Genomic DNA, 19,002 nt, shown 5'->3' with positions numbered 1-19,002 from the left:
ACTTTGAATGAAGTAGTAAATTAAAGAGACCTTAATATTAATTAACATCGGGCGATAATTATCGGACATACGGAATGTATAATCTTTGATATATGGCAAAATTACATGCAGTACGTTATTGCCACTGATGGAGACGCGTTTCGCGCCTGATTGACAAATCACGGAAAACCCCTAACTCGCGAGCAGCCGAGAACGAAGTGAACAGTAAGCGCACAGGCAAGCCCGCCTTGGCTGGCAAACAAACGATTTGTCGATTTTTATGTCGAATCCAGGCCCCCAAGAACGATTTTGAAGTTGATTCTGATATCCCCAGATGAAATGATTCGTTTGGATCGTAATATCGCAGTAAGTTATTTTCGTTTTCTAAAACATGCACTGGATTTTACATATAGGAAAGCATCTATTCTCTTGAGTGTCCTAGGTTCATGGCAATTTGTTGATGTATAATACTCGCCACATCAGTATATCTGTGTGTATATTTTCTCTGAGCCATTAAGCGACATCAGTTCAATGCGAAACCATTAAACATTTTATCTCAAAAATATACAATGGTTTTGCATGTCAAATTACGAATTGCTAATCATTATCTTCAGACAGTTTCTTTATCGACTGATAGACAATTTACGTTTCTCTTCTCAATTCACAATCACAAAGCTTATCCACGCACGTGGTTGGATTTACACGCAGTGTGCTTTTCCAGTGGCACTCGTTTTTTTCAGGCAACTCTTGTTCATTAACGCAGCCTCTTGTATATTCATTACGTATCATACAAATAAATTAGTTTCACCGCATTTTTCACAGTGTGAAAAAGGCTGAAGTCCGGTAAATAATATTCATGGTTATAAATAATACTTTTATGACACATGCATGATATCACCCCTTTTGGACGCCTATGACGATTACGCCTATGACGATTAGCGTAAATTGCGAAAGAATGTTCATAAATTTCCCGAAATATACATATATGCCCTAATACTATTATATGTCCGCACTCTTGTCTTTTTCCACGCGCTACTTATTATGAGGTATAGGCAGTTAACAATATGTAGACCATTCGTCTAATAAAGTTCTCGTACGTATTTTTAAACTTCTTACTTATTATATATTATAACATTTTTATAAAAATATAATTTTAATTCAAAGTGGTAGAAAAATTATTCTTCCGGCTTTTATATGTTAAGACGGCAGTTCTGAGCTAGGGTACGTTTCGCATTCACAAACGAAAAATAGACGAACAGATATTCACTGGCGCATTCATAAAAAATATCACGTTCCAAAAAATACAGTAACACTCTGAGACTGGGCCGTTTTTGGGTCTGGAGGAGGTAGGGAATTACCCAGAAATAGTCCCGTTTCGTAGAAAACGCTTTTGTTTGTTCACGCCTGAGCGAAGACCGCTCACACCGCGTAGCTACTTTTACTCCTGCTTGCCGTCCCAGTAGAACTCTAAATGCTCCTAGGGAAATCAAGTCAATTGTCGAGAATGGGAAGTGCCGCATATACTGTAACTTTATATTCTCTAAAATTGTTTCTGTCGCTCACTCGAGGCATGACATGGTTCCTCGTAACTTCGAGAAGCGAACCATGTTCGTTATCAAATTTTCGGCACCAGCTGACAAAAACATCATAGCCAAGGAAAATGAAAAGAAAGAGAGGTATCGAGACCTTATAAGGGAGATGCAACGATTGTACCCGGAATATTCTGTTAAACTAATCGTCCTTATCATCGGCGCTCTTGGAGGTGCCAAGCTTTCACTCGCTAATGGCCTAAAAAGCATCCCTGCGTGTCAACAATATGCTAAAACACTTGCGGGAAAAATGTAGAAGGCGGTGGTCCTTGGGTCGCTCCGTGTTCTTAGGATGCACGCGGCTTTTGTTGGATCGTCGTATTGATTCCGTTACAGACTGTAACCACCTATCTCACGGTCGTGAGACGTGGTTGTGGCGGAAATTTTACCGCGGTTTCGCTGGGAGCGGGTAGCTCAGGTAAAATATTTTTCAAAAAAGTGAAGGGCATTCCTGAAATAAATTTCAACGAGAAATTCATTGGTAAGCTCTGTATTGATCATGGTTACAGCGTTTTAAATATTGTAAAATCATAAGGAAATTTTTCATTAAAGGTTCCAAGTTTGATACCTAAGTCAATAACTAAGGCGATACCATAAGTCCTACACCGTTTTTCCATAGGAATATTACGAATCGAAAAGAAATTTATGTATTAAGAGTAAATACTTACTATCTTTCGCTAAAAGATTATTATGGCGCAAGCTAAACTTTCGGAACGAGAGAGGGTATCTGTATTAATAATGAGTGGTTGAGGAGATCGAGTTGAATCTTATGATCAAGTTCTTTTGCTTTTTAATCGCACTTTTCGTAATGGAGAAGGGTTAAATCCTGTCTCAAAATCAACAATTGAAAGAGCTGTAAGGCGCTTTATGAATCATGATTCTATCAAGGACCTTTAGAGAACTGGTCAGCCAAAATCTTCAGGATCTGAGGAAATGCAGATGGACATAGCCCAAGCATTTGTTGAAAACCCACACCTTAGTTTACGTCGAGCTAGTGATGAGCGTGACTTTGCTCCTGAGACAGTGCGAAGTATTTTAAAAAGCATTAATTTTCATCCTTACAAAGTTCATCTGGTACAAGAGCTCAATGAAGACGATCCTGATCGTCGGGTTCAATTTTGTGAAATTATGATGCACAGAATTGATAGAGATCCTCTTTTCTTGTACAATAAAACTGTAGATATTGGTCCGACACAAATCCTGAGTGGATGTTGGAGAGTCACACACAATATACACAAAAGATTAATGTTTGGGCCGGTATCTTGAATGATACATTGATAGGCCCTTTCTTCATCGATGGTAATCTAAATGCCCGTGCATATGAAGAGCTTCTCAGAAACCAAATTGTACCAAGAATAAGGGAGATTACAGGTGTTAGTTTACAAAATATTGGGTTCCAGCTGGACGAAGCAGTGGCTCATTACGGTAGGGAGGTTCGAGCATATTTGGATACTCTGTTCCCTCAAAGGTGGATTGGAAGAAGGGGTGAAATCGAGTGGCCTGCTAGATCTCCTGATCTGACGCCTCTCGACTATATTCTTTGGGGTTATTTAAAGAGCAAAGTATACTCAAAGCAACCGCAAAGCTTAGACGAATGGCAGAATCGGATTCTGCAGCAGGCTACTTTGATTGATAGAGAGATGATTCGTAATGCTGTAACCACACAGAGAACAGAATTTACTACGTCCACGTCGTTGTTCCTGGGCAATGCAAAACGTAAACCTAAACTGCTTGGAAAAACCCTTGAAGATCATCACCAAGATCAATACAGAGCTCACCAATGAATTTCTCGTTGAAATTTACTTCAGGAATTGCACTGAACTCTTGGAAAAATTTGTTAATTTCAAATAACCTCTAACTGACCTTGAACGTTACGATTCACCTGTGACTTGGGTACGTACCTGAACGCAGAATTTTCCGCTCTATCGATTGCAGATGTAAAAAAGGGGATTTCCATTTAAAAAAACAAAGTTGACATTCGAAAAGCCATGAAGGTCAACGTCAAGGTCAAAATGAAAGTCACCATTGAATTCCTTGTTGAGATTTACTTCAGGAATTTCACTGACCTCTTGCAAAACTTTGTTAGTTTCAAATTTTACGACTCAAATCATAAATTTTGCTTTCAAGTACCACCAAACTTTAGGCTCATGTCCGTACACACGCTCATGGTGCTCCCTGGCCTCCGCGTCCGTCAATAAAAACAAGATCTACCTGAAGTGTCTTGGCATTCTTGTAGCATGATACGAACAAACCAAGGTTTAAACGGGAAACTTCTGTAACGCAAATAAAAACATTACGTTGAATTTAGGAAAAAAGTCCCACACTGGCTTTCAATACCTACAAAAATAAATAATTCAAGGTACGCAACTGTCGAGATAGACTCCAACGCATACTCGATAGACAAATCTAGTTTCCCCTTTCTAAATTTAACCATGCCTGAAGGAACACCTCATAGACCCGCATTAGCAAAGGAAAACGATAAACGGCTCTCCGCAATACAAGCTATAGCTGAGGAATGCGGAGTGAAGGGAGAAGTAGTTACACATAAGGACGCTCATGATATTCTTACATCAAACAGAGAAGAGTCAGATAGCGAAGAAGATAAAGTTACGCAAAAACAACTCATAAGGCTTATCAGTGTAATTAATAAAGCAGGAACTACAATTATAACATAATTAACATATTAATTAACATATACATAATAAGCACGAAAATGAACCAAACCGATTACTGAAACAAAATATACTTGCAAAGGACATAATTAGGACAATCAAGGTCCTAAACAAACAGGACGATATAACTTGCACAGCACTTTGAGACCAAATTTAAAACAGATTGGCTCAGTATCACCCTTAAGAAGCAAACTTGAAAGCTGTAAGCAAGAAATAAATGAAACTAGACAACACTTCAACTTAAGGTTTAGACAAATGGTTAACCAACTTAAATACGCAGTACAGTCAGAACATTCTAATTCCAGAGAAAGAAAAATAGCAATAAACATTGAAGAAAAGAAAAGTACAAAAAGATACATATTAAATGTAAGAACAGAAATTGAACTATAACTTAAAGTACAAAATCCAATGAACCTGCAAGAGGATCATAACATGGCAATAGAATCCGAGATATGGTTTAAAGAAGCTCAGCCGACACAGCAACGGATAACCTCACGACCTCTAATGAGTGCCACAATTAAGTGCCACAAATGCGGAAATCTTGGCCATTTTGCAACACAATGCTCTGCGAAACCTGCAAATTTTCAATACGGCCAATATTTTAAGCGACCACCTCAAATAAGGACAACTCGAGAACAAGAAGACAACATGATAGACAGTAACTTCATGACGGAAGAAGAAAAAATGGAACAGATAGTGTACGAGGACTCAGCCGAGTATCAGCAGTATGTGGACAACTATTATCCATTAGAGGATGAAGATGAAATGGAACATAATACAACTTACTAGTTGACTCAGGGGCATCAATTAACATTATAAAGAAAAGAGAATTACTGGACAAATTCGAAAAAATAAAATTCCTTAAAAATTTCGCAATAGGCAACGACTGACACCAGTTCATAAAAGCAGCCTACATAACATGTGCAAAGAAAAAAAATCTGTTTCATTGAGTAGATGACGATTTTCCTCTACCAAAATCCGGAATTATTGGTCTACCCTTCTTTAAAAGTATCAAAGATACGCTATAACATCAAAGTCCCTGCTCCTATACGACATAAAAATGCCCCTATATAAAAATGGCAACTATGTTGATAAAAATACCTCTAAAATCTGCAGAATATAAGTAGCAGAAAAGACGGAAATGTTTGGATAGAATAGAATGAACTAATCCACGACAGAATTTACACCATAAAAAATCGCGAAATCAGTGTTCCAATAAATAACTATTCCACAAACCCTATCCTGATACCAGAAACTATAAAAATTTCAAAAATTTCAAAAATACAGTCTCGAGGCGAGACTCAAAAACAGAGGGGAAGCGAGGAGCACATGATACCAGACAAGACGATATTAACCAGGATTATCGAACTTGAAAAAATTCTGCAATCATCACATAGCGAACCGAGTACAAGAAGCCAAATACGGAAGATCATTCATACATACCAGGAAGTTTTCACTTTACCAGGTGACCCCTTACCCTGTACCACATTAATACACCACGAAGTCACGCTAAATTCGGACAAAGTACTAAATTTAAGATCACATAAGCTCCTTGAAGCTCACAAGGAATTTGCATTCGACATGAGTGTTGGATTTCACCCAATTCCTATGCCAGAAGACTAAAAAAATATACAGCATTTTCTACTGCTCGAGGACATTACGAATACAACAGAATGACCTTTGGTCTCAAAAATGTACCGGCCACATTCCAACGAATGATGGAAAACGCATTTAGGCGACTTATAGGAAAGGCATGCTTCGTCTATATTGATGAGATTGTAATATTTGCAGAAACCTTGGAAGAACATAACAGAAACTTAGTCACCGCCTTAGAAAGAATAAAAAAAACTTCAATTGAAATAAGAAGCTTCTAAGTGTGAATATCTCAGACCCGAACTTGAATATTCAGAACACGGAATTACAGCAAAAGGGGTGAAACCTAACCCAACCACAGTGGTAGCGGTCCAAAATTATAAAGAACCTAAAAATGTCAAACAGATTCAATGATTTCTGGGACTTGTCAATTACTATAGAAAATTTATCAAAAACTTTTCATCCACAGCGAAACCTTTAACGAAATTAATACAGATGGACCCTATCTTTGATTGGACGCCCACATATACAGAGAGTTTTAATATATCAAAAAAGGGGAAAAGAATTACTAGCCATAGTATGGGCAATTAAAAGGTTAAGATAATATCTGCTTGTAAAACCTTTTGAGATCCAAACCGACCACAAAGCTCTTGTATGGCTTCACAATGTCAAAGACCCCAGTGTACAATTATTGAGATGGAGGTTAAGACTCGAAGAATACAAATATGAAGTGCAATACGTATCAAGACTTTTTCCTATTCGAGAAAAAGATTTATTACAAGAAGCCTTCAAGGACGACCTCATAGATGAACTAGAAGCACAGCTATCTGAAATAGAAGACATTTAAATTTTAGGTAAACCCACCCCTAGGTAGTTAAAATCCAGAACCTATAACAGCAAAACCTGAAATCGCCGAAATTGAAATACTAAAACCGCAAGAAAAGGTTAATATATTCAGCGAAAAGAAACTAGATCCATCCAAAGGTCCCGACGTGGAAGACATTTCGCAAGGAACCCCTGAAAATCCCCAAGTCAATTGGTACAACTAATTCATGGAATAGTGATTAGACCCCGTTACAAATGGTCGAGTAAAAATGAACCCAAATGCTGTTAGAAAATTATGGAAACCAATTAAAAAAGAAAGCATGCCGAAATATGAAGAAGAGAACTGGTTGAAACATTTAGCCTGGGTTATAGATGAAATTAGAGACAGAAAGCTAACTTTAGTGCAACTATAATTTGGAGATCTATTATTCACTACCGTACAAAAAGAACTAATCCAAGAACTAGTACAATTTTTATCAAACTTTATCCAGATACGGGATTCTATTTAAGCTTCTCGAATACTCGGGAAATTACTAAAGCTGAGAATAATAACTAACAACTAGAATAACTAACCAACCATCTAGTATATTACCGAATATTCCAACAAACCCGAATGATAAAATCGCCCTAGACATTTTTGGACCATTGCCACAAACTCGTAAAGGCAATAAATACATGTTAAGCATCCCAGAAAGATTAACAAGGTACACCGTCCTGTTGCCTTTACACAACGAAGCATCAAATTCAAACATTGATGGACTGTTAGAACACTATATCTATATCTTTGGTGCAACTAAAACCATTTTATCTGATTAAGGACAAAACTTCCTATCTGAATTAATGCAGCAATTAGAGGAAACACTTCGAACCCAGCACATAAAAACAACAGCGTTCCATCCTCCATCCAACGGCAACATTGAAAGAATGCACTATGCTTTAAAAAACATAATTAAAACATCAATGGTCGAAAATTATAACGAATGGGACGATAACTTAAAATTGATCAGTTTCACAATAAAAACTATGAAAAACACAACTTTAGAAACAACACCATTTGAGGCCACTTTTGGCAGAGAACCCAATATCCCATCTACAATAGTCCCAGCAACCAGCCTCACATACCAATATTTAATCAAGAAATGGAAACTACAACACGACCGTAATATCATGAAAATGAGAGAGAGAATTGAACTGAAACAAGAAAAAACTAAAAAAGACGATTAGACGAAGGTATTGTAAGAGCACACCAAATTTACAAACCAGGCGATAAAGTAAACTTTAAAAATAATACCAAAAGCAATCAACTATATCCTAGTTGGAAAGGTCCAAAGGAAGTAATAGATCTAATATATGATAACAACATTAGACTACATCTTCACCACGAAGAATGGAGATTAATTATAGGAATAAATCTAACTACAACAGAGCAAAGGTTAGAAGCAATAGATCACACCCTAATTTTAGCTGAGCGAGCTTGTGGAACTTCTTGTGCACCCAAAGAAGAATTAAGGTTAATCAAAGGAAGATGTAACCGATTGATTTCTAAAATCACTATCCTGCATAAGTTACTCGGGAAACAACGGCACTAGAGAGGATTAGCTAACTTTGTCGGCGATATTTCTAAAACATTATTTGGAACAAATGACTTTACAATGACTTTATACAAATAAATTCCGAATTTGAAAAATTATATACCGATAATAAAACTATAGCATCAGTGCTATCAAATAATACAAAGATTCTTAAATTAATATTCAATTCTTTATCAACCGAATATTTATCAGTAAAACAAGAAATTCGAAATGGAAAAGGACTGGCATAAAAATTAAGACAAACAGTAAGCAGTAACACTAAAGATAATTTTGTTAATATTAGCACCTGCAATTTTAAAACATACGCTAAAAGAATTCGAAGAACGAACACGTTATTACTTTGACAAAACAGAAGAAAATTACCAGTATATCCTCGACACAAGCTCACTCTCTGTAGCATTTATGCAAGAACTTTTTACTCATATTCTATGCATACCCGTTTTAGAAAATGAAGAAGGATCTTTACAAAAAATTATCCCTGTTCCTGAAACCTTTTTCTCTTGCCTTTTTAAAAGATATTCGGATTTAAAATGCAATCAATCTCCTTACTTGCTTCATAAGGAAACCTTCATACTTATCTCCAATGGATATACTATAATCCCTCTTGTTATAACAAAATTAGATATGAGTTGCAACAACAATTTAACGACCGTAGAAATAATTAATCCTATTAAAATAGAAGGTAATAATGGTAAATTATACAATAATTATTATCAAATAAATTTGCAAACCTATTGGATCAATATAACCTAAGTAAGGCCTAAGTATGTGGGATACTTCTCTTTACTATTAATATCATTAAGGGCATTAAACAAATGTGGTATCTTCCAACTGATCAGGGCATTATTACCAAACAATCTCTGCACTCTCAGAAATTTCCTCTAATCAATAAAGGAATACTGTTACGGTCAAAGTGCCATCGTTTGAGAAATAAATTTGAAAACAGATCCTATAACGGTTAAAGTGCGAGTCGTTTAACTCAAAATCGTTTCAACGATAAGCGACTCTACTTTAACGCGTAGAAGGTAAAGTTAAACGGTTAAAATGGGATGTACTCTTGCCGTAACATAATTATCGTACATTCATTCGAGCAAGATTGCATGCATCTGAATGTGAGCATGAATGTGTGCACATGCGTGAAACCGCATCACTGCGCTTTTGAACTGCAATCGTTTAACCATTAAAGTGCATACTTTTAGCGTAAATCTAAAATCGTGCCACGATAAAAGTGATTGTCTTCTAAAGATGAAAAGGCGTGACTCTACAAGGAGAAAACGCCGCGTCGTAGCGCACCGTGTTCCACGCGTTAATGACGCGTGGCTTCAACATTTGAGTAATAAAAATCATTCCACGTCTAGGGCGGCTGCGTTTCACGCATCGCTTGACTGTTTGTCACGTCTTAGCAATCCTTGAGTCACGGTTCGATCACTCATGGCGCATTGCACCGTTGACCACGGCTCGTGGAGCCGTAGAGATTACTGTCGAAACGAATCCACGGCTGTACAAACCATGGATCACGAACTTATACAGCTGATAATGCGGTGACGGGCATTCAGCAGATATCGATTCTGAATATCGATTATCTATTTATTAACAGCCGAACAGCTAATTTGCTTATTCTACAAGAATTAACGCTGTTTATTTGTGCAGTGATGAAAAGAGGTTATGTTATATACTTTCACTCTTAGAAAGTAAATACAACATTCATAGATGCACTAAAAATTTAAAAATCGAACCAACATTTTAAAATATACCATGAATGAAAGCGTTAAAATAAAAATAATGCTTTGAAAATTTTCGGAATTCCTATTGTCATTAACTTACCGTAAAGCCTTACGTGACACCGTAGTCTTTGAACACCAAAACAGAATTAACGAATCAACGTTTACATTTAATTTTGAAAAATTTGTAGTCATAAAGCTCCGAAAAATCACTGGAGACAACGACAAAATTGCACAGACACTAATTTCTGTAGAATAAGCAAATCAGCTGTTCGGCTGTTAATACATCGATAATCGATATCTGCTGAATGCCCTTCACCGCATTCCCAGCTGTATAAGCCGTGGATTTGTTTCGTAAGTAATCTCTACGGCTCCATGAGCCGTGGACAACGGTGCAATGCGATGTGAGTGATCGAACAGTGGCTCACCGATTGCTAAGACGTGAAAAACGGTCGAGCAGCGCGTGAAACAGCCGCCACTGCCGTGGAATGATTTTTAGTGAAACGAATCTGCTTTTAAAGTACACTGAAACCCCGTTTAAGTTTTCGCCCGGAGGGGTTCCTCTCGTGGTGAGAACGGTGGTGGAAGCCCTTCCCGAGTAAACCTAAGTGAGATGTTTTCGTTTCGGATGAGTAAACTTAAACGGGGTTTCAGTGTATCCTACGTTAACGATTAAAGGACCTTTTAAAGCGGGACTTTTAAATTTCGATAATTTTATAATTCCAGGAATTTTTACAGTGACGAAAAATTTATTTTTCGGAAGAAGCAACTGAAAAATCCCGAAAAATAAAATTCCCGACACTGTAAGATTCGTAAATTGCAAAATTCTCAAATAATAAAATTTCGTAACTATAAAAGTGCTGAAACGTAAAACTCTCGAATTGAAAAAGGCACGAAAAATAAAATTTCCGACAATAAGATATTATCGAACTTTAAAATTACCTAAAGAAAATTGCTGAATTATAAAATATCCGAACTAAAAAATTCTTGAGTTTAATCAATTGAAAATATGTTTGTTAATTATATATTGTTTATTCATTGAAAATACAATAATCGAATACTTTTATCAAATATATTTTTTAATGTTTAAGTTTTAAAAAAATTATTATTTGAATTAAAAAAAAACAATTATTAAAAAAAATGTATTTTTTCATGTTTAAATTCGGGAATTCCATAATTCGGGGATTTTTTACTTTGGACATTTTCTGTCGCGAATTTTCCGATTCGGCTGTCTGAGATTTCAATTTTGGTGATTTTTCATTCATCGCTTTCGGAATTTTTTCAGTGGCTCCATCTTTTTACACCTTCTATTTAAATTATGTCATTTTTCAAAGGAAAAAGTCGAAATTTAATTTCGAAATAATAAAAAGTATCAATTTCCTTTTAAATTATTTCAAATCTTTTCAAATTCTTTTTGTTAGATTTTAAATATCTTTTAAACGGTTACCAATTTTTACTATCATTTTTGTAAAATCCTGCAACCAAAATTATTTCAAGAGCTTCCAGATTTTTTACAATTTTGAAAATAATTTGAAATGTTTTGGAATATTTGTAAACATTCTCGTTGAGTTATGGACTTTTTCGAAATAAAAAAATTTTTGATCTTCCTAGCAATCATAAAAAAATTTTAATCTTTCAAAATTCTTGAGACGCTCCAAATTTTTTTCTTTTATTCGAAACATTCAAAAACCTACAGCTTATTCGATATTTTTTTTCTAAACTAACCATTGCTAGACTGATCTTTAAAAATCAAAATATAATAATTGTACCTTCAAATTACTAATGAAAAATTAGAATTGTAACATTCAAAGTTTAAATTTATCACTCTGAAATGGGGACAATTCATTTTCGGTTTGTAGATTTTCCTAAATTCTTAGGCAAACAGAATTATTATAGAAATTCGATTATTAAATTTGAAGTAATTACAGTGAAACTCTTTTATAGTGTCGATTTTGGGGTTGGCGGTGGGTGGGGACTAATTCATTATAGCGCGCTCCGCTTTTGTTTGTTCACGCCTAAGTGCGCGATTGAGTGAAAAGCGCAGACCCCGCGCAACTCCTTTTACGCCTACCTGCGGAGCGGCGTCAATTCTCGGAAGGGCTATAGAAGGGAGAACTATTGAAGGGTTTCACTGTAATTAATAAATTATTTATAATACATTTTTTTAAATGTTTGATTTTTGGTTTAACTGTTTACTATTGAAAATTGTTGTTCTTTTTTCAATTTAAAATTTCCAAATTAAAGAGGTTAAAAATGGAATACCCTGTAAATGGCTTTTAAAGCTATTGGGCATCAATAAATATAAATACTTTGTACTGAAATAATACTTCAATAAGATTTTGAAATCGAATAAAGGCGTTCATTTAAGAATCTACTGATTTGAAGCGATTTTTAAATTCAACATTGTTTATGAGGACTCAATCGAACGTCTACACTTGTGTCACTAATAATACTTCCAAATTAAAAAAGTTAAAATTTTAACATTAAAATATGTAAATTATATCATTTTGAGATAATCCAGAATCGTCCTTTATTTCCCTTATTTTCCGGTTGCAAGTCTGGCTCAATTGAGAACTTTCATTTTGTTTTAATATTAATTTGTCGGTTCTAACTTCCGGGACAATCATTTTATTCTTTAAGAGATGTTTTACCAATCTCGTTGATATTTTTTTATTCTAAGAAATTTATGTAAAAATTATAATAATTTTATTTTTATAAACAATATTTGTCTTCAATAAAATTGTTGCAATAAAAGCGTTTCGAAGAATTTTTTTTATTCTTTCGGGAAATAAAATGAATATTTATAGGTCGGCCAATGTTTGTTTTCTTTACAAAATTTCGCCTACGTCTAATTTTTTCCAGTTTTTACTATAGTACAATTTAGGTTTGTATCTTTGGGTGAAGAAATCCGTTCTATACCTTGATAAATTTTCGTTATAAATCAATCATTTGGACAAAAAATTACCCTGAGTGACCTTTAATTATAATTTTATAAACGGCAAAAACCAGATTTCAATGTTTTTTATGAAAAACACAACCCATGAGTGACATAACGAAGTCGGAAACCATAAGAGTCAACTTACTCAGGAACAAGCACTTTGAACAAAACTAACCTTGAGCGAAGTAGTGGTGAAGGTTTCACCTATTTTAATAATAATGCGGCTGTTTGCAACAAAGAGAACTTAACTATTAAAAAATTGCCTCAAGTTGGTATCAATGAAGCTAAACAGAAAGATCTTTTATTTTTATTACGTTTTATTAAACCAACTAATAGATAATTTTACCGCGACTAATTTGCAGCTTATGAAAATGCTGTGTGCAATTAGTTAGGTTCAGAAATAAATAAATTATAAAAAATAGCATTTATTTTATATCATTAAATTAAATTATATAAATAAATTCTCTCACATAAATTGTCGCAAAAATATAGTTAAAAAATATTTATTGAAGATTTCATGCCTGAAATTTATTATTCGACAGTATATGTTTACAGTAAATAAAAAAAATGTGATTAGTTATATTAAACGATGAGTAGTACAATGTTAAATTTTCAAATCGCTTTTTCTCGAAACGATTAAATTGCACTTAGGTCGTTCTTCGAAAGAACGCCTCAAATAGCACTTACTCTTTTATTAAGAAAATACAACCAAAAGTGTCAGGAAAAAGTTTTCAAAAGAGTTTTAAAAAGCTTAAAAAAGGTCAGAGGTTTTCATGGTTCAATATGTATGATAGAACCGCTATGAATTTTAAATACAGTGAAACTTTGAGATTGGGCCGATTTTGGGGATGGAAGAGGTGCAGAATTACCTAGAGTGCCGTTCCGTAGAAAACACATTTGTTTTTTCACGCCTGAGCGACCGCCGCTCACCCCGCGTAGCTCCTTTTCCTTCTACTTACAGCGCAGCGTCAATTCTCGAAGGAACTATATCAGGCGGCTCTATCTCTAGGGTTAACTGTAAATCTACTTTTTCATGTTTGACCTACAATTAATAAATTTTAAAAGTCATAAATTACAATTTTGAAAAATAAAATTTTAATTAATTTATATTTAAAACCAAATAAATGTGTATACTTCAATTGGAATGCAGCTGAAAACGTTGAATTTAAAATGCGTTGAATTAAGGGTATATTTCGAAAAGAAAATTGAAAACAGAGGATCGACTTTCAAAAGAAGCGACCAAAAGTAACAAAGTGATTCGCTAAATTGCATTTACTTCATTTTGCTTTAATTTTTATATTTTCAGTAGAAAAAGTCTTGGAGTCACATGTGCACCATTTTGCATTGACAGCACCAGACAACACGTGACAGCAACGAATAACAAAACAATTAATTTTTCGCGCACGCGCTTTTTACACCAATTTGCGCCATCTGCGATGGGCAGAAGAACTAATCTCGCCCTCCTCACTGCCTCTCAGTCCCCGTCCCCTTATGTTCTAAAAATTCGTCATTTCACACTTCAAGGTTGATCGAGCCTGCTTTCTTTCGTCACATGAGCTAGTGACTTAATATCGAAATAAGAATATCGATATATCTAGCATGAAAACATCGATATCAACGATGGGTTAGATTGCAGAATAGGAGCCATCACCTGTTACCTTCGTTTTGGCTGAAACAAAAAATGGTTTGGCAACAAACTATTAGAATCTTTAATTGAACGATTAATGAAGCGATTTGATGCAGCTAAAGTTAAAAATTATTATTACTTCTGTCACTATTATGTCTCAAATATGGGTTTATCGCAATATATCGGAATTATCATATTTAACGAGAAGTTGGAAATGGGTAGGGATTTGACCAACTTAATTTTTTTTACTGATCATAGGGGGCCTTTCCGCCCCCGCGAATCGTTGGAAAAGGGTAGGGTTTTGACAAAGTTACTTTTGTCACCTTTCAAATGAGTATTTCTGGCCGTTTGGCTGTTTAAAAGCCCCTAAGCGGTGAGTTAAATATGATCATTCCGAGATCGTGACATACCCATATTTAAGACATCGCAGTAACAAAAGTAACAATAATTTTAAACTTCTGCCTAGTCAAATCCCTTCATTTATCTTTTAATTAAAAATTCTAATAGTTTGTTGCCAAAAAAAACTGTTTTTCCAGCCAAAAAACAGGTGACGCCCCTATTTTGCAATTGCACCCAACGATGTATCGACTTGAAAATATCGATATTTTACGATTTTTTTAAAGTATTTTCTTAATAATTGTTGACAAATATATTTCAATAAACAATTACATAACAGTAATTTTTTAAAGCCCAGTGAAAGCTCAATAATAATTTAATCTGTGATTTACCGATTTTTCCTTATCTCAAAACATTCCTGGCCATTTTCAGATTTCCCGGTCGAACAGTCAGTACTTAAATGTAAATGCAATTTTGAGGTTGTAGAGATCAAATTCTCAAAAACAAAATTATCAGAAAATATTTTTAAATAATCAATTTTAGTTCCATTAATATTCATTGTATAATACTGTGTATAAAAATGAACAAAGGGCTCTAATAAATAATTTCAACTCCTTCCAAACAATCCAACCAGATCCCAAACTCCAACCGTATGTTATAAATCCCTAGTTTTAGGTTATTAAAATTCGGCAGTTTGTGAATTTTACTTTTCGTCTTTAAATTTATGTTAAGACTAACCAAGTAGCACACATGATTCAATTAACTTCGACATGGACTCTTCGGTATCTGAATCTCGAAATATTTTGCAAAGCTCGGACTTCCTCTAACCACCCCACCTCCCTTAACGCACAAGGGGTCGTGCACATAATACGTCACAAGTTTCTCTTTTGTTTATATCAATATATCCCTTTTGGATTTAAGGCCATTTTGTTCTCGTCTTTATTCAAACAAAGAAAAAACGTTTGACGTATAATGTGCTCAACTCCCAATAATGTAAGCCATGTTGTGAACATGACCACCATTGCACAAAACCCACTACTTGGACAAAATGGAGATCCTGTGGAAAACCCTCCCCTTGTAAATTTGCAAATCCCCGTCCATCTAAAAACTAGGAACATAGTCCAGACGCCAACCCCATTTCCGTCGGATCGGCGAGGTCCATTCCATTTTTTTATTCTTATGTAAAATGATCTCCTGATTCCAAAACTGTGTAGCAGAACTCTGGCAAATGTGCCGTTCTCGAGACATTCGCAATTAATTATTTTTTTATAAAACGTTTGATGAAACATTTAAAATTTGAAGCTTATGAGAAACAAGTTGTTTCGGCGTTTTTTTCGCTCTGACGAATATTTATTGCACAAGGTTAATTAACGTGTAAAATAAGTGACAAAAAATGTTATCAATAACCAAAAAAGTATTTCACGAATGGAAAAAATAAGGATATTTTGAAAGTAGCAACTCAAATACATAATTTTATAATGAATACTGTTCCTCTAAAGTTAATAATTTAAAAGATAACAGAACTTTTGTTATAAGTCATTTTATCGCGTTACAACAAATAGTCAATTTTCAATGAGCGAATTACTATTTGAGGCAAAATTTCTGCAAGAAACTATACTCACATACTTGATAACTCAAAGTTTATCCGAAATGATCATTAAATTGTTTAAATTTATGCAAATTGGGATGACTGTTTAATTTGTTCACTTTATGTTGATGTAATTCTATCCAAAAAAGAGATAAAGGTGTGAAAATTGGTGTATTTATTCTTTGAAGCAGTATTAATACCGTGGTATAAACGAAAATTGCCCAATTTAAATATAAAAACCCACATAATTGTTTAAATTTGGAGCGCTCGTCTTTGCTTCTGCTTGTGGTAGAAAGGCGGGATAAAATCTGAAAATTTTCAAAAATTGCTACGAATTCAGTCATATAAATTAATTAGTTATTTTTTTATTCCTTGAAAAGTTATTAAAATCTATTTTTTTCTGGAGGATGACAATGTCCTATTAATAACGCAGTAAACTTGGTAGCAGACCGAGGCGCGCACATGGCAGGTAGTCCCTAGACCCAAAGGCGTAGTTTTTACGTTTTCGAGATCTGTGATACAACTTTAGTGTTTTTCTTGCAGAAATTTTGCCTCAAATAGTAATACACTCAATGAAAAATGACTATTTGTTGTAACGCGATAAAATGAATTATAACAAAAGCTCTGCTATCTTTCAAATTATTCACTTCAGAGGAACAGTGTTCATTATAAATTGTTTATTTCAGTTGGTACTTTCAAAATATCCTTACTTTTTTCGATTCGTGAAATACTTTTTTGGTTATTGATAAAAGTATTTGTTGTCGCTTATTTTACACGTTAATTAACTTTGAACAATAAATATTTTTCGGAGCGGAAAAACGCCGAAACTATTGTTTCTCATGAGCTTGTCTAACAAGAGAAAAAAAATTCAAAAATTCCAAATGTTTAATCAAATGTTTATAAAAAAAAATTAATTGCGAATATCTCGAGAACAACACATTTGCCAGAGTTCTGCTACACAGTTTTGGAATCAGATAATTTTTCATAAGAATTAAAAAAATCGAATGGACCTCGCTGATATGACGCAAATGGGGTTGGCGTTGGGACTAATAGTAGTCTCCAGCCTGGCAATATTTTGCAGAGCACGGTCTTCCCCTCGATCTCCTTCAAGAGTTTAGGACCTGCTATAAACACGACCATTCCACACTAAAGTCCATACGCTTATAACACGGTCAAGTTTAAACATACGGACCTAGGAAAGCGAAGGGGGCTTTGGTTGTGTTCGGACATATAGACACGTGTGACTTTTCGTTTATGGATATTTTGTTATACTTGACAATGGTAAAATAAACCTAAAAGACAATTTCACATATGCATCTTATTACCATGCATACAACACATAAATTCTAAAATACAATGATTTAGTAATACCTGGCCGTCTAATATTAACATCTGGGCTAAGTGAGTGCTTTAAGTATTCGCTAAGAGTGATTAAATTTTCATTTGTAATTTCCATTTTCCCGGATTAGCAATAGAGCGTTATAACACAAAATTCAATTTGACACGGTTAGGTTATGATTAACCGGCTTTTCAAAAAATTTCTTTACTCTATTTCACTGCTACACATTTCGGAACTAATCAGGGGCGGTCAACGCAATGGGAAGTGGACGGCCGCGTACTATTATGATTATATTTAGTTCGCAGACCAATTGTACGCGCGTTGCTGTCGACAGCGGGTGAACGGGGCAAGGAAAGGTTGACTTTTGAAATCGAAAGCATTGACGGTCGACTGGCCCTGCCATTTGGAAACTGTCATATGCGACTGACAACCTGAAAAACTTGTCTTTGCAAACTTTCATTTGCGTATTGCCATACGAAAGGATTAGTGCAAAATTATGAAAATATGATTTAAAGGCATTAAAAAATGTTGCTTATCTTTCTTTTGTCTGATATTCTTCAAATTTTGCTTTAAGTCTTTCATAAATTATAATAAAATGAAAACATGAAAAGAAATATATATACATACACGTGCACTGGCAAATGCACATACGATCTAGTTCACAGACTAATTGTACGCGACGCTAGCTCTGATTATCTATTGCCGCCTACTTCCCATTGCGTTGACCGCCCCTGGAACTAATGCAACAATTCTACCACGAAGTAAATAAGAGTAAGGCGTGGTTACCTTGTCCCCAAACTTAGGAACTTTTTAAACTGCGCTTGTGTTGTGCCGTCAGCCCGATTGGTCACTTTCAGCGCTCTGATTTTAAATTATATAAACATTCAGATTTAAAATTCATGATAAATAAAGATTGGAAAATGTATCTAAAGTAATTTCTTAATCCTGAATTAGAATTTTGGAGAAACAGATGAAAAAATAATACAAGTTTCATGCAAAAAACGTTATTAATTATCACTTTAGAAAAAACTATTTTCTTCAATTTAGCTGCCCACTTAAAAGTTTTTTTTTGGGTGCCAACATTTTATGACTTTCCCTATGACTAGATACTTAGTATCTATGCGAAATTGCTTTAAACTATGACAATGTACCTAGGATCCAATTTGGGCCCTCCGCCCTTCTAGGTACACGATTTTTTCGGCC

The 19,002-nt window shown here is 34.8% G+C and overlaps 1 protein-coding gene across 3 annotated transcripts in view; it reads right to left on the bottom strand.

The window, feature by feature from the left end:
- Positions 1 to 18,072, bottom strand: part of LOC117171173 (exportin-2) — a 278,471-nt gene extending 260,399 nt beyond the window's left edge. For 2 of the 3 annotated variants that reach the window (XM_033358237.1, XM_033358239.1), the window contains exon 1: positions 17,832 to 18,072. In XM_033358237.1, the coding sequence (XP_033214128.1) occupies positions 17,832 to 17,916 (85 nt within the window). In that variant the 5' untranslated portion in view covers positions 17,917 to 18,072. Of the gene's footprint in view, positions 1 to 13,778; positions 13,878 to 17,831 lie in introns of those variants that run through there. The other variant, XM_033358238.1, reaches the window with a different exon arrangement.
- Positions 18,073 to 19,002: the final 930 nt, after the last annotated feature.

Source organism: Belonocnema kinseyi, chromosome 4, assembly GCF_010883055.1.
Source record: "Belonocnema kinseyi isolate 2016_QV_RU_SX_M_011 chromosome 4, B_treatae_v1, whole genome shotgun sequence".
Taxonomy (NCBI): Eukaryota; Metazoa; Arthropoda; class Insecta; order Hymenoptera; family Cynipidae; genus Belonocnema; species Belonocnema kinseyi.
The sequence above is the reverse complement of the archived record's forward strand: the minus strand, read 5'-3'. Positions and strand labels throughout refer to the sequence as shown.